Source organism: Lepidochelys kempii, chromosome 12 (genome assembly GCF_965140265.1).
Source record: "Lepidochelys kempii isolate rLepKem1 chromosome 12, rLepKem1.hap2, whole genome shotgun sequence".
NCBI lineage: Eukaryota > Metazoa > Chordata > Testudines > Cheloniidae > Lepidochelys > Lepidochelys kempii.
The window spans coordinates 30638788-30654679 of NC_133267.1; the positions used below are offsets into that span (position 1 = coordinate 30638788).

At 37.1% G+C, this 15892-nt stretch overlaps 1 protein-coding gene across 11 annotated transcripts in view; it reads left to right on the forward strand.

The window, feature by feature from the left end:
- The window catches only part of WWOX (WW domain containing oxidoreductase), a 695463-nt gene that overhangs the window by 200051 nt on the left and 479520 nt on the right, over window positions 1-15892 (forward strand). The window contains exons 9-10 of one of the 11 annotated variants that reach the window (XM_073307995.1): window positions 2818-2986; window positions 6028-6050. The exons of 9 other annotated variants lie outside the window; for them this stretch is intronic. In XM_073307995.1, coding sequence (XP_073164096.1) covers window positions 2818-2986; window positions 6028-6035 — 177 coding nt within the window. In that variant the 3' untranslated portion in view covers window positions 6036-6050. Of the gene's footprint in view, window positions 1-2817; window positions 2987-6027; window positions 6051-15892 lie in introns of those variants that run through there. One more of the 11 variants, XM_073307992.1, reaches the window with a different exon arrangement.

Sequence of the window (15892 nt, forward strand, 5' to 3'; positions counted from 1 at the left end):
AGCCAGTGAAACAGACAAACTGAATTATTTTCATTTGAAAAGAAGCAGGGAAGGAGAGGACAGGAGTGGGGTATCATCCCTGAGTAGCTCCATCAATAATATTACCCCCAATAGTTTGTCAGATTAATGGCTGAGTCACATGCTGAATCTGTGTAATTATGTATAAGAAAGGGTCCTGATTGCATGTTCACTTAGTCCAGTTTTGCAGTGGTGTAGTTCCATTGTCTTAAATGGCATTCATCCTAATTTACATAGGTGCAAGTAAGTAGAGAGTCAGGCCCAAAACATATAAAAGCATTTTCTCTATAAGTGGCCTGTAGGCCAAAATTCCAGAGATATCTCCAACAGTAGGGCCAGATTCCAAGTGATGCCTGAACCAGCCTTCACTTGGGACAACAGAACTGAGCATACGCCTGCTCTCACAGTTTGGCATACTAACAGTTGCGCAGGCAATCTGAATAGTCTCTCAGTTCTGTGTGCAGGTTGCAGAATTTGTATGTGCAAAACACGTGTTCCAGTGGGGTTGGTTGGTCCATGAACACTATCAGCTGTTGAGGCAGGTGTTAGAATTCTTCAACCACACATGCAGTAGTCAGCATATCAAAATTATGCATGTACACGTGAGCTTGTTGTCCAAAATCCAGTCCCTGGAGCATCTGCTAAGATAGGGTAAATGTCCTTCTTATCCACAAGCATTACTAGAGTATGGTTGGTGTGTCAGGTAACGGTATCAGTTTACAGAAAAAAGATGCAGCTCCTGGGATCTGTTATGAATATAACAGTTTTATTTACTTCGATGCATCTTCTTTGATGAGCCCTTTGTATTTGTGTTTTGTTTGTGTGGCTCAGATAAACTCATCCTTTTCTATTTTAAATTGTAAAATGCTAATTAGGTCATTTCAGAAATTATTTTATCATTGTATCACTTCTTTTGATAATAATCTCATATGATATGATGGTATCTGGTGTGTAAAAGAGAGTTCGAGATCAGCATTGACTAGACAACCATCCCTAAAGCAAGCCATATTGCTTCAATCAGTTCTTTGTGTGTTTTTCTTTTAATCACCTGAGGCTTTACAAGTGCTATTGTAATGGTCCTGGATGAGGGCAGATCTCATTATTATAGATTAGTGTGTCAAATCCTGTCTGAAACCTCATGGATGCTACCACTGCCAAAGTTGGTATCAGAACCTGGGGACCCACAGAAAATGTGCATCCCTTTCACAGTGTGCTGCCCAGCTATGCTGTACTCCTAGTTAAGCCATAGGGAGGGATTTTTTGTTGTAGAAATTAAATGTTGCCCCTAGAAGTTTGCTCTACTCCTTATCCACATTGTTAGGGCCTCACAGTTTACTCCTCCTGTCACTAAGCTGGAGTAGGCTTTCTGGAGCAGCTCCACTTTCACTCTGTGGTTTGGATACCGGAGTCTTCTCCCCATTCCTATTGCAGATGTCCCCAGAGCCTAGACTTGTGTTTTGGGCTGGGTACTGCATTTGTCTGAGTTTGAGGCTGCAGTTACTGTGGGCACAGACCATATGTTCATAGTTTGTTGCATATGTGTAACATCAAAAATGGTTAGGACAGTGAGGCCCTGATCCTCACTGGGGCCTTTTGATGCTATTACAATAGAAACAGTTAATAATAATAATTTTTCATTTTATTTCACAAAACAAGGGTTTAGTAGAGAAGCACTGAGAATGGTGGATAACATGGTAGGGCTCAAAGGCCAAACTTTTTGGAAACCTAGTCTTTAAATTTTCACACCTAGTGTATCCACAATAATACATTCCTCCAATTTGCTAAACTGGTTACTGCTAATTACTGAGAGCTTTTCGTTTTCATTTTTGTCACATTTATTTTTGTGATAATGACCTAATGGCATTTTTAAATTGTCTACTTATAAATTATACCAGCTGGTCAGATGTTTCATTTTGATTCCAAATAGTGGGCAAAGGTATATCTTGTGTGTTTTTAAAAATGCCCCTTTTTTTTAGTGGTTAAGTTCATAAATGTGGTGGTGCTCCAATCTGAATGTGACAGTGTATGATTCCTTCAGAGATGAATGTTGCTGTATATCTGTATATCTTCATTCTTGGGAGAGGTCATGCAGCCTCTTGCATGTGGCAATGAGAATATTCTGCATGACAGAATTTAGTCCAAGGAAACATTGCCTATAGGCCTCTAGTTTTAGCTGATTCCCTGAAGCATTGAAGAGAAGTGTTCTAATATACACCTTTCTTTATTTGCTGTTACTTGCTGTGACTATAGTGACTTTAGTTACAGTAATTAGGCCACTCTTCATGGAGTCAGGCTATTTTAAGTGCCTGTTCTAAGCAATAGTGTTACAGATGTCTAACTATACTACTGGATATTCTTAAGTAACTTTCTTAAACTTACTCTTTCTTTGAAATCTTAGGCTTTTGCCCATATACCATGTTAATCATTGCTGTAAATAGATTATCATACTGAAAGTAATGCAACTCCACCCCATCCAAGCCTCTCTTATGGCTGCCTACAAGTGGAGTAATGAGTGATATACTGTATCAGTGCTAGTCATAGTGATTCACAGGAAGTTTGCAGGTGTTCTGCTGCTGAAACGTGTTAACATGGTGATTCCAACAGATGTTTATACTATTTAGACTAGTGAAAAATTGAACTTGGATTCTTTCCCTCTACCCCCAACCCCTACTTTTCCCAAACCAAGACATACTGAAATTAGTTAAAACGGATGTCCATGCTTGTTTTTTTTTGTGTCAGATAGTAATATCAGCAGCAGCTCTGTCCTGTTTTGTTTATTTACTGCTTCTGTTATTGCAGCAGGCAGAGGCCATAATCAGGACCAGGTCCCTATTTTGCTTGACATTGTACAATCGTACATTAAAAGGTAGGCCTTGCCTTGGAGAGCTTACAGTCTACTTCAAGACAAACTGCAACAAGTGGATGTTACAAACAAACAAATGGAAGTATTGGAGAAGGGATTCTGAAGGTAACAGTGGTAGAAAATACATGGTTACATAGACTAGGTATGTGTCCAGCTGGCTTGATCTATGTCTTTAAAAAATAAATTATAAAACAAAAATATACACAAGGTTATTAAGTTGACTTTAAAATGACACGGCTAAATAGTCTCTCATGTTTTTAATTAATGTAAATCTGTCATTCAAAACCCTTTCTGACTTCTTGCTAGACACATGTACAATTAAAATTCAATACATTTATCATAAGATTTAAACTTTGATACAGAATATATTAACTAGTGTCACCACGTATGATCTTGTCAGTGTACAATGGCATATAAAAATGGAAGCACAGTGCTATTATCACACTCTTGCTATAGTCTTACATAGAACCAAATATTTTTGTTGGCAGGTAATAGAGAAGAAAGAATATCATGTGTTAGGGTTTCAAGAGCTTAACAGATGTTTCAGTGAACTACATTTTCAAATCCTTTTACATGAAAAAAGGAATAGAATTTGTAGAAGTTCTGAGATGATTGGGTTACGTTTCCTGTTGCAGTGCAAAGCCAGCCATTGCAGTAGAGTTTTAACAGATGTGCTACTCCCTTTTTAATGGATGGGAATAAAACACTGGTCTTTTGCAGAGTTATAAATTATAGCTAGAAAAGCACAAGATGTCAATGTCTTAACCTCACCTAGCCATAGCAGGGTAATTCTGCCCTTGAATAACCTGCCAGAGATTTATAGTTTCAAAATTTTTAAATTTCTAAGAGGTCAATAGATGTACAACCTATGTTTTTTCTTGGAAAATATTAACATTTTAGAATGGGGATTTCACTATTAGATTATGTGCTATGGAGAAATATAAGGAATGCATTTTAGTTACAACCACATCTCAGATCTGGACATCAGAAGTGTAGATGAGGCATCAAATGTTTTGGTTTCATGTCTGATACTACCTCAAGGCTTTCATTCAAATATTACGCGTTTAGTTTATTTGATAATTTGTGCAAAGAATTTAAAATTTCTGTTTGTGTTGCTTAGTTGGCACTCTTGCCCCAAGCTGAAAGGTCCTGAGTTCAAATGTCAGATAATGATTTGAAGCTTTAATGTTTCCATGGCTTCTTTTAAAGAATCTGGGATAATATTTATATTCTGGTCAACATTCCCTCTTAAAATAAATAGAATTTATTGTTCAAAGGTCTGTGTGGCTGTTGTTAATTTCATGATGGCTGCCCTGAATTACTGAACAATTAGGCCCAAATTCTGCCCTGAAATATGGATATAAAATCTCAAGACAAGTCATTGCATGAGAGGGGTGTTTGCCAGACTAGTATTTGGCCATTAGTAGCTGTATAGCTCATGACTGAAAAGCACGTTGAGGTGTCTTGAGTATGAAGAACAGTAGGTATTCCTTTTGAAAAGAACACTACACCTTAGAGTCTGACCTTAGCATTATTTCCTGCTGAGTCCTTAGTTTAAGAACATGATGTTCGAGGGGAAAGGGAGTAAAGCTGGACTGAGGACCTATGGGGGATTAGCACTGATGTAAAGCTGCAGGGTTTGTGGTTCCTTTTGAAGAGAACACGTAGGAGTCTGTATTTTTTTTTTTTACATAATTGCATTAAACGTAAACAGGAACTAAATGTTGAACTGCAGATTCCAGCTCACCAGCTGACAGGGTGGTGGTGGGTGTATCTCCACCCACAGGATAACTTTTGTCCAGTTGTAACCCTTACTAAATGCAAATCGATTTGTTTACCTGCCTGCAGAATAGTAATAGCTACCCAGCACACAGGGTAGATGGAACCTGTAGAGCTCAGACTGTGGAGGGGAAAGAAAGAAGGCTAGTGCAGGGGAGTGTTCTGATTTGAGAGTACTGGGATGAGGGAGGAGGCAGGGATCCGAGGTGGATCATCTCTCAAGCATAGAGACACAATTTCTCTCTCCATTTAAAATTTCTGGACACTACTAATAAGCCAAAGTACAATTTAAGTTAAAGAAAAGCTATGTGTATTTGACGTCTATTTTTTTAAATATAAAGTAGTGAAACTTACGGAAAATTTGGGTTTAAAACCAATGCATTTCCTGCTGACTTTAGTGGGAAAAGAGTTTCTTGCTGGCCTGAGCTTTATTTATTTATGTGATTATTTATACATACTACTTCTGTGTTAGAAATAAGACGGCATGGTCTGCGCAGTAGTCTCAAACATCAACAGCCTGTGAAAAATTAAAACTTGAAGTGGTAGTTCCAAAATAAAATTTAATATGCATGCTGTTAAAGGTACACCTACATGTTTGGGAACTAAGTATCCTACATGTCTGAGAGTTAAGTTGTTCTACTCTTTTCCATTAAAATAAGAGTAATACACAGTATAGGGGAGCAAATGCTCTCCCTGCCCTATCCCTCTACCATAAGAATGGAGGGCCTTGATGGAAACAGAGCCAGTTCAGTTCTGCTGCACACGGGGGCAGGGATAGATTCCAGAAGCCTGCCTGTGTGCCATGCAACTCAGCTCTGCAGCAGAGTCTAAATGTGTGGGTGTTGAACAGTCCAGCAGATCCATCGCTTCTGCCTACCGAGGAATGCATGGCAACCATGAGAGCAACTACAGCCCAGACGTTTCAGTCTCTTCTGTAAAGCAGCTCTGCTGCTGTTGGATGTCCTCAGGGAGATGTTTCCTTTTACCCTCTTCCTCCCAAGATCCTGGGGAACTCTAAAGTGCCCAGCCCAGCTTCTTGGACTTTGAGCTGGGGGCAGCAGTTGGCCCATAATGATTGTACTCTAAATAATTATACTATATCTTGAAACGGATAGCATATTTTCAGCATTTCACCCTGGAAAAGCCTCCTTATATGAAACAGTTATATATTTGTGGAATGTCTGCATGCACTTCAGTAACTTTCCATAATAAGGTTTAAATTTCCCATGTTGCAACTTCATATTCAGCCCAGCAGCTCACCTGCTCTTCTGTTGCCTCCTCTTAATCTGAGATTTGTAGATGATTGCCCTCAGAGTTGTTAATCAGTACAAGGGAATATTGATTATTATTTTCTTTTGTTACTTCAGGTTTTTAAATCAGCCAGAAACAAAGCTCCTGACTGAGCAGCAGCCTCCTCCCTTCCCCCAAAGAAAAACCTTTGTGGGTTTAAGGTGTATTAAAAATGAAATAATGAGCATTTAACGAAGATTTTTCAAAGTAATCCTTTTTATTTTCACGTTCTGATATGATTTATCTGTAACTTCTTTCTTGTCTGAAATTCCCAGACTCCATGTCTTTTCTCAGTTTGCTCAATTATTTACTTGCTTTCCAGTTCTAATATCTGTCTTTCTTTTGTTCTTCATTCTCTCTCTTTTGCTCATCTCTGTCCCCATATCTCAGCTGTGGCTACATTGCCATGGCCTTATCAGATCTCTTAAGTAGCATTAGTCTGATCAGTGTATGAATGGGAGGCCTCCAAGGAAGGAAAGAATCTGGGGAGCACAGTTGTATTTAGGTGCTCAGGTACCATACTGATGGGCATAGCAACCTGAAAAAAACAGAATTTATTATTCACCCATTTTGCTTTGTTCATACTCACTTTTGGTCTTTGGATGTCACCACACTGTGTTATTTACAAAGAGTTTGCCATGCCCTTCTACATTGTTGCCAGAATGTTTCTTTTACTAAAGCATTGAAATTTTGTATTGTTTGCTATGAAAGTTGATATTCCACTGTAAAAATTAGGAAACCAACAATATAGTAGTTTTCCTTGCAGACAAAAGGCAGAAATCCAGAACTCTGAGTTGTAGGGGAATCCTTAATTTATATTTGCAGTGATAAATGTAATGTATATTTACTAATGCTTTGCAATTCAATGAAATTAAAATATTTTTATTCTGATTTTAACCTTTCTCTATATCAACCATTACCTTTTACTTTAATATTACATGGAGGTAGAAGACAAAGTTCTCAGGGCCATCAATGTCTTCCACTGGGCAAGCATAGGAAATTGATTAGGATTAGGGCTGTCAAGCGATTACAAAAAATAATCACGATTAATTGCACTGTTAAATAATTATAAAATACTATTTATTTAAACATTTTTGGATGCTTTCTACATTTTCAAATATATTGATTTCAATTACAACACAGAATACAAAGTGTACAGTGCTCCCTTTATATTTATTTTTGATTACAAAGATTTGCACTATAAAAAACCAAATAGTATTTTTCAATTCACCTTATAAAAGTACTGTAGTGCAATCTCTTTATCCTGAAACTTGAATTTACAAATGTAGAATTATGTAAAAAAAAGAAAAACTGCATTCAAAAATAAAACAATGTAAAACTTTGGAGCCTAAAAATCTACTCAGTCCTACTTAAGCCAATTGTTCAGACAAACAAGTTTGGTTACAATTTACAGGGGATAATGCTGCCCGCTTCTTATTTGCAATGTCACTTGAAAGTGAAACTAGGCGTTCGCATGGCACTGTTGTAGCTGGGGTCTCAAGCTATTTACATGCCAGATGCACTAATGATTCATATGTCCCTTCATCTTCACCATTTCATAGGATATGTGTCCATGCTGGTGATGGGTTCGATAACAATAAAAGCAGAACGGACTGATGCATGTTCATTTTCATCATCTGAGTCAGATGCCACCAGCAGAAGATTGATTTTCTTTTTTGATGGTTCAGGTTCTGTAGTTTCCACATCAGAGTCTTGCTCTTTTAAGACTTCTGAAAGAATGCTCAATGCCTCATCCCTTTCAGATTTTGGACAGCACTTCAGTTTCTTAAATCTTGAGTCGAGTACTGTAGCTATTTTTAGAAATCTCACATTGGTACCTTCTTTGTGTTTTGTCAAATCTACAGTAAAAGTGTTCTTAAAACGAACATGTGCTGGGTCATCATCCAAGACTGCTGTAACATGAAATATATGGTAGAATGCAGGTAAAACAGAACAGGAGACATAGAATTCTTTCCCAAGGAGTTCAGTTACAAATCTAATTAGTGCATTATTTTTTTAACGAGCATCATCAGCATGAAAGCATGTCCTCTGGAAAGGTGGCCAAAGCATGAAGGGGCATATGAATGTCTAGCATACCTGGCATGTAAATACCTGGAAACGCCTGTTCTCACTTTCATGTGACATTTTAAATAAGAAGCAGGCAGCAGTATTTCCCATAAATGTAAACAAACTCATTTGTGTTAACAATTGGTTGAAGAAGAAGTAGGACTGAGTGGACTTGTAGCATCTAAAGTTTTACATTGTTTTGTTTTTTAGTGCAGTTATGAAACAAAAAAATCTACATTTTTAACTTACACTTTCACGATAAAGCAATTGCACTACAGTACTTGTATGAGGTGAATTGAAAAATACTATTTCTTGTTTATTATTTTTACAGTGCAAATATTTGTAATAAAATAGTAATATAAAGTGAGCACTGTACACTTTGTATTCCGTGTTGTAATCGAAATCAATATATTTGAAAATGTAGAAAAACATCCAAAATATTTAATAAATTTCAATTGGTATTCGATTGTTTAACAGTGCAATTAATCGTGATTAATTTTTTTAATCATGATTTTTTTTTAAAGTTAATCACATGAGTTAACTGTGATTAATCGACGGCCCTAATTAGGATATGCTCATCTGCCCATTAGGATGTTCCATTGCCACTCTATTCTCTAGTCCATAGTGAAAATCCTCATATGTCATACATCTTTGCAGAAGAAGATAAAAACAGAAAGAATGTAAGACATGGTAAGTGTTGTGTTAGTCAAAGATGTGTCCACTCCTGCAAATAGCAGGTGCTGTGTGTATACCCACAGGACACAGTTCTAAGGGAATCTGGTACATAGACCAAAAATGTGCTAAACACAAAAGGTTACAGGATTGTAATGGTCAATAAAGCAAAGGGAAGGGATTGCCATTCTTTTGATGAAAGGTCACATCTTAAAACCAAATAAAGCCAGGTGATTCCAACAATCCCAAGGCTGTCTTGGTGCTCAGCCTTCCAGATACAGCCAACTGTTTCAGACCAGAAATGGGTTAATACTCCGCACACATAAAGAGACTTTAGTCACTCCCAGGTCAAGCCTGAACAGGAGGTACTGCTGGGTTTTACTGAAAAATTTGTATATGAAATATTCCTTTGTCTCCCAACCAAACAGATTGGGAGAGTGAGACCATCTTGCCCAAATTTTAAACTAGTGCTGTTTTGGGGCCTCCTACAAAGATTACTTGTTATCCAGCCCACTGAAATAAAATTTATCATATTAAGTTAACTAGTCACATCACTCCCTCCCTTAAAAAATAGTAGAATCAATATTCTCACTGCACACAAGAATAGCACATTCTTTAGGGCAACAGCCAAATACCGGGTTATTACTGAAACTGAAATGTCACTTATCAAAATGACACTATCCCATATATTAAAGCTTCCTTTAGTAATAGTTAGGGGCAGGACGGCCCAGTCTTGCATGGCATCTCTTTGTATCTGCTCCGTGATTCAATGACAGAGCCAGTCTGGTCAGACACTCTGTTATTAAACAGGTTTTGCCTAGTCACATGGCTGTCATACTTTGCACTCTTCCCCTGAAGAGCAGTGGCAACTCAGCTACTCTTAATGGACAGAGAAGTGGGCAGACAAATATATTACATAAACACAGGGATTGCTATCTATTTCTTTACAATATTGTCTTTGCAAGTAGATAATGTTACAGTAGTATTCTCGATATTCTTTACGCTTACTGGAGAGAATACCTAAGGAATACTGGGTGAAATTTAGACCTCATTAAAGTCAAGGGGAGTTTTGCCCATCCATTCTCCTCTTCCCCACCATTCTGACTGGTACAAAATATGTTCTGCTCTATTAAAATTAGTTCTGTTATTTTATCACAGTGTTCCATTGCTAAGGATATAGTTAGAAGCAACTTAGCTCAGTTTTTGCTTACATGAAAAGAGAAATCATAAAATATTTCTTTTGTGTAGCTTACGTTAAATCAGGATTAATCAACAGGGGTTTCTTGGCAGGCAGTGAGACACTTAGCTGAAGCATGTGAAATGCCTGAAAAAAGGTGGGAATAACAATGCAAGGGAAAACATGCACTGCAAACCTTTTGATTTATTTATGGCATATGTGAGTTGTACAAACCAGTGAAATAAATTAAATATACATGCTTGGTTCTTTCAGTGCCTTCTAGGCAAATAAGTAGTAGATTTTGTTTATCACTAGTTTATCATGAAAATTCAGCAATGAGGTCATCCTGTATAAATAGACAGGCAACCCTGAATGCTCAGAAGCCCTTTTTGGAGATTGTTATGAAGGTTATTGTTTTTCTTTCTTCAGTTATTTTTGGATGAATTAATTTGGTGCTTATGAAACTGAGTGGCTGTTAGCACAGGAAAGAGTCAGCCAACACCAAGCAGCTGGGCTGCTTCCGGGTACCTTCCAAAAGTGCCTCACTTTTTAAACTTTTATCACCCCAACCATCCCAATTCTCTTGATTGGCAGTCTCTGAGGGAGGCTCAATCACGCTAACTTGTGTTACTGTTGTGATATGGACAAATATCCAAAAAGCACTGATTTGATCACAGAAATAAGTCTGTACTTGTTCCTGAAACAGGATTTCAAGGAGGTCTCCTCTGAATATTTAAAACTCCATCTTTTCATTAGATCCTCTGGGTGGATGTCTGGTAAATGTTCAAATAGACATTATCTTGGCTGTGGTGTATACCAGTCATTATTATTTCTAATTGTTAGTTTTGGTCCTCTATGCAATACTTTCATACAGTTAGGATCAGCAGCCACTGTGCTAGACTCTGTACAAAGTAAAAGATGGTCTCTACTATCCCTTTTATAATTTAAATAGCATTAAATCATGTCTATATTACTGACATGGTCCCCATTACAAGTTTCTGAGTGCTTCTGCCTCACAATCTTTAATATACTTGTTTTCACAACACCTTCATGAGGTAAGGAAGAATTGTTATCCCTGTGTTTCAAATGGGGAGCTAAGTCACACAGAAATGAAGGCGACTTGCCCAAGGTCACGCAGGAAGTCTGTGGTGGAGCAGGGAATTGAACTCAGGCTCCCAAGTTCCAGGCTAGCACTTCAAGCGTCTGATAATTATTCTTCTCAGTAACAAGACAATAATAGAGCTAATATTTTCATATAACAGATATCTGTAATCAGAATAATAGTCAATACATTGCAGTATTATAATGCAGCATTTATTATGGTCTATTACTGACATTCTGAAAAGATTATCAGAACTACTCACAAGAATCAGACTTGAATTTTAGCCAATAATGAGTTGCTAGCACCTTTCCTAAAAAGTTAAGTTTCAAAACTATTTTATATGTTAATTTAATTTTTTAGCCTTTCAGAGGGAGTCACAACTATTATAGCATACATGTAGTTGATATTTTAAAAACAGCCAAATAGTAAAATACATGAGAGAATTCACCAGACACTTTTACCTACTGAAATTACTATGCTGTGAGTGACGTGAAATATGAAAAACAAATCTTAGGTTAAGATGTAAAATGGCACATTTGGTTTCCAGTTACAATTGTCTGACTCGCCAAACTGTAAAAGACATGATAACATCTTAATAATGGTGGGTTGCACAGAAACAACTGAAAGAAGACCATAAGGAACCTGAATTAAATAGCACTGTAATAAATTATTGTCCTTCCATAGTGTGCATTGACTTCCTCTGGTTTTTAAAACTAAGGTTTAATTGATCTAATTTAGAGTCCAAGATCTGGAGAGTGGTTTTTTTTGTGTGTCCATGAATGTTATCATGGAGAGCTTCTTTGATTCCCTGAAAGAGTAGACACCACACATGAAGTCGCTTTCTCAACTGTGCCACTTGACTATGAAGCAGCTGGACTTTTAGATGAGAAGGTCTTTGCCCCCACAGATTTGATCTGTCAGGCCTTTAAAACCATATTTGAATCTGCTTTTTGGCCTATGTCCTATGATTTTGAAAGTTGCCTACCTGGTGGTATCTGTACTGCCACAGAGCCCTTTGGCATATATAGCTGCTGATCCACAAAGAGCCATGTATTTGGACAAAGCTCACCATCTGTGTATTTGCCTTGCAAAGGCAAATAACATGCACCCCATTTTAAAAAAGCACTGTGGAGTTGCATAATAAAACATGTTTACGTTGCCTCAGTTAATGAGGTATGGCCTACAGAAGTGGATACATTTATGTATTATACAACTGCTTTATTCCAAGATGCTCTTTATGAATGGACAGATGTGCAGAAAACCTCATTGGCCACATTTACTATATGTTAGGTAGCATATATTTTTTAAAAAATACAGCTTAGTTTTCTATATAGAATTATAATTTAAAGACTATTTCCTAAATGGAAGATGTTTTATTTAGTGACATTAATATTTCCCCTAGGCCTCCTGGGATACCTGCAATGCTTGACCATACCGTGGTCTTTTTATCTCTTTATACCATATTTGTAGAGGTGCCATACCACTTTAAACATTTCCCCAATCAGTTTCATATGATGGGTTCCCTTTAATCATTTACATTCTGAGAAAGTCAAATATTCCTTAAGAAGCCAAAGTAATCTAACAGAAAGTATAGTGTTTGTGCAGCTGGATATCTTATTTATTTGAAGTTCTGAGAGAAATCTCTTCTGACGTTAGAAAAAAGAGGGAAGGGTAAACAGTAAGAGTATCCAAGTAATCTGAACTAGAAAATCCCTTCTTTTAGAGCTAAGTCATTTTTTTTTAAAAAAGAAAAAGTATATTTGCAGTATTCCCTCCCCCCCACACACACCCAAAAAATGCAGTACATCAAATGCAGAGGGCTATAAAATGTTTTCTTAGTATTCTCACTATTATATATTATTAAAAACCTGGTGACCTTTTTATTTTATTTTAATTTAAAATTCCTGCATAGGTGAATGCAATAAATCTCTCTTTCTGAAAAAGTGATTAATCTGTTTTGTTTTTTTGCATGTGACATGTCATTTATTGTCATGTTGGCTTTCCCTTGACATGATAACCACATAACTAAATTACCATTCCTGAAAACTTTTTTGTAAGACTGTGATTAAAAGAATGTAAGTGTGTCTGTGTATCTTATCTCTCTCTCTCTCTCTCTCTTTGGAAGTTGTCAGTTATCAAGTTGTCATATCAACTTTTAATTTTAATTTTAGAATTTTAATTTAAAATTCCTGCATAGGTGAATGCAATAAATCTCTCTTTCTGAAAAAGTGATTAATCTGTTTTGTTTTTTTGCATGTGACATGTCATTTATTGTCATGTTGGCTTTCCCTTGACATGATAACCACATAACTAAATTACCATTCCTGAAAACTTTTTTGTAAGACCGTGATTAAAAGAATGTAAGTGTGTCTGTGTATCTTATCTCTCTCTCTCTCTCTCTCTTTGGAAGTTGTCAGTTATCAAGTTGTCATATCAATAGTGTTTTCCTCTCTTGTTGTCTCCTCCTTCCCAGAGTTATGCAATTGCTGGTATCTTTCTTCTGGATGAAAATGTGAGGGAATGTGCCAGTTTTTCTTTTCTGATGTCAGTGTTCCTTGCATATGTGGTAATTTTCTGTCTTCTAAAGTGTTATTGTATGCTTGCTACTCACTGTTCAGTGGCGCCTCTTCATGTCTCATCTGGGGAATTAGCTCACTGCCCCCATCTGGTGGTTGTCCAGCCCCTTGCCTCAAATCACTCATTTGTGGTCTCTTTCTCACTGGTCAGGAGCTGCAGCTCCAGCCAAGTCACAATTGTCCTCCCCTTCCAGGGTCTCGCCAGAGTCTCTCGCCACTCAATCTCTCTCACCCAGCTGAGGCAGCCTATGGCTAATTGGCCTCTCTCGCCTATATCAACTCTGCATGGATAGTGTGGGGCGAATGCCCCATCACATAAAGACATGGCTCTAAATAATTATGTTCTTTTGCCAGCCTGGAGAGCGAGTTAGATGCCCACATAGAGGGAAATGGCCTTGTGAAAAAAAACTAATTAGGAGATCTGGTTTGTTTTCCCACTGGATATTCTGTAATTTGGTAATCCTCTTGGCTGAGGTGTTGGTTTTTTTTTTTTTCAAATCACTCTGTCAGGGAGTGAGTGGGTGTGAGGTTTACTTAATGGCTCAAATCCTATGGAGTTCTGGCCCACTCTAACCCTGGGACCTCCCACTCCGCTCCAACTTCCTCCTAGCTTCTCTGTATCCCTGTCTTCCCTTCCAAAGTCTGTGGTTGTGTCTCCCAGAACAGTAAATGAAGCCTAAACCATCTTTACTTTTCTTTTGGTTTTAACATTAGCATCTGTGTCAGCGATGATGTGACCTTCACCCTTTCTGTTCCTGGCCTGTCCCCTTAACCAGCAGAGATCCCCATTCATTCAGAGGTCTTTTACTCGCTGTTTGCAGGATAGAAAATCCATCCCCTTCAAACTGGAAATAACTATCTTGTCCTTTGTCAGATATGAGAGACTTGTAATTTATTGTATCTTTGTCTCTAAAATTTAAGAATATCCTTTTTGACATTGTTTAACATATATCAAAATTATGACACTTGGAAAAGCATTTTTTTTAAATGTCAGCACAGCTTAGAATATTTTTCAAGAATAGAGGAAGATTTGTTTCCCCTCCTCCCTTAAAAAAGAAAAATCACACCTGATCTGTTTTGCCAACTTTAAAAGATAGTTCCTTATTTTTTAAAGGGTGTTGGATGGCATGATCTCTGATTATTTAGCATGCACAGGGAAATGGTTGAATGTACCCAGTCTTTTATTTGATTCAGGAGGAAATGTGAATAAGTATTGCTGAGTTGATCATGCTTTGTTCAATATAAAAGCAAACAGTAATCCAATCTATTATTTATTCAGATTAGTGTGAAAATAATAAGCATATAGTATAATCAGGGTCACCATAGATTTTCCTACCTGCTAAAATTTCAATTTGAGAATTATAAGACTCAAGCCATTGGGATTTCCTGACCATTTTATTTTGCTGTTTCTAGGAATTTTTAGAATGGTAGCATCAATCTTTTCTTGACAAGTAGCATGACAATAAATATAAACAGCACAGTCAAATTCCATCCATTATTCTAGTGACAACATTTTTTTGCAGTTATTTAATACCAATATTGATATAGCAGAATCTTCTGTGCATGTCAAAAAATCTATATACGGTATATGAGGAATTAAATTAATTGCAAAAGCATCACATTGAAATGAAATAGATGTATCATCCAGCTTTGCTATATTTTATTTAAAAGTAAAGTCATTTTTAATGTATACAAAGAATGATTTATCTAAAAAACCAGAACCTACTTATCTTGGATGTGCGGGGTTCGTTTAATAGAGTTGTGGTCCTCTGTGTTTTATAGCACTTCTAGTAATACTATCTTTAAGAGCAGATACTTCTAAAAATGAAATTCTTCGGGAAGTACCACTTCCAGGGGCTAGACTTAATATATTTAAGATGGAGATTGCTATCAGTTCACAAGTATGTTAGGCCAAAAAGTTGACCTTCGTGCGGTCAAACAATCCTGATACTATACTGCATCTATTGTCTTAAATTCACCAAAGCAGTTTGGCTCACAACCAAGTCATACAATGCAATTTGCTAATTCTAAATCTTTGATCAGTCATAAATTCCTTTGCAGCAACAAAGAATTGAAGATCCAGCCATATGTCACTGGGATTGCAATTTTCCCTATCTGAGCATAAGGTCTGAGCTGTGTCTTCATGAAAATTTATGCAAAGTCCACCTGGGCTGTTAGGAGTGAACTTTCCGGCTGTACTTCATTGGAAGATGGTTTGTTTACAACAATGTTTTGCATTTTGTTTCCTCCTCATTGGACTTCGACTGAACCATCCAGTGGTGAACCTTGAAGCACTTTTTAGACTAACAGGAGTTGAAAATTATACCATTTGTTATTGGAAGGGTAAT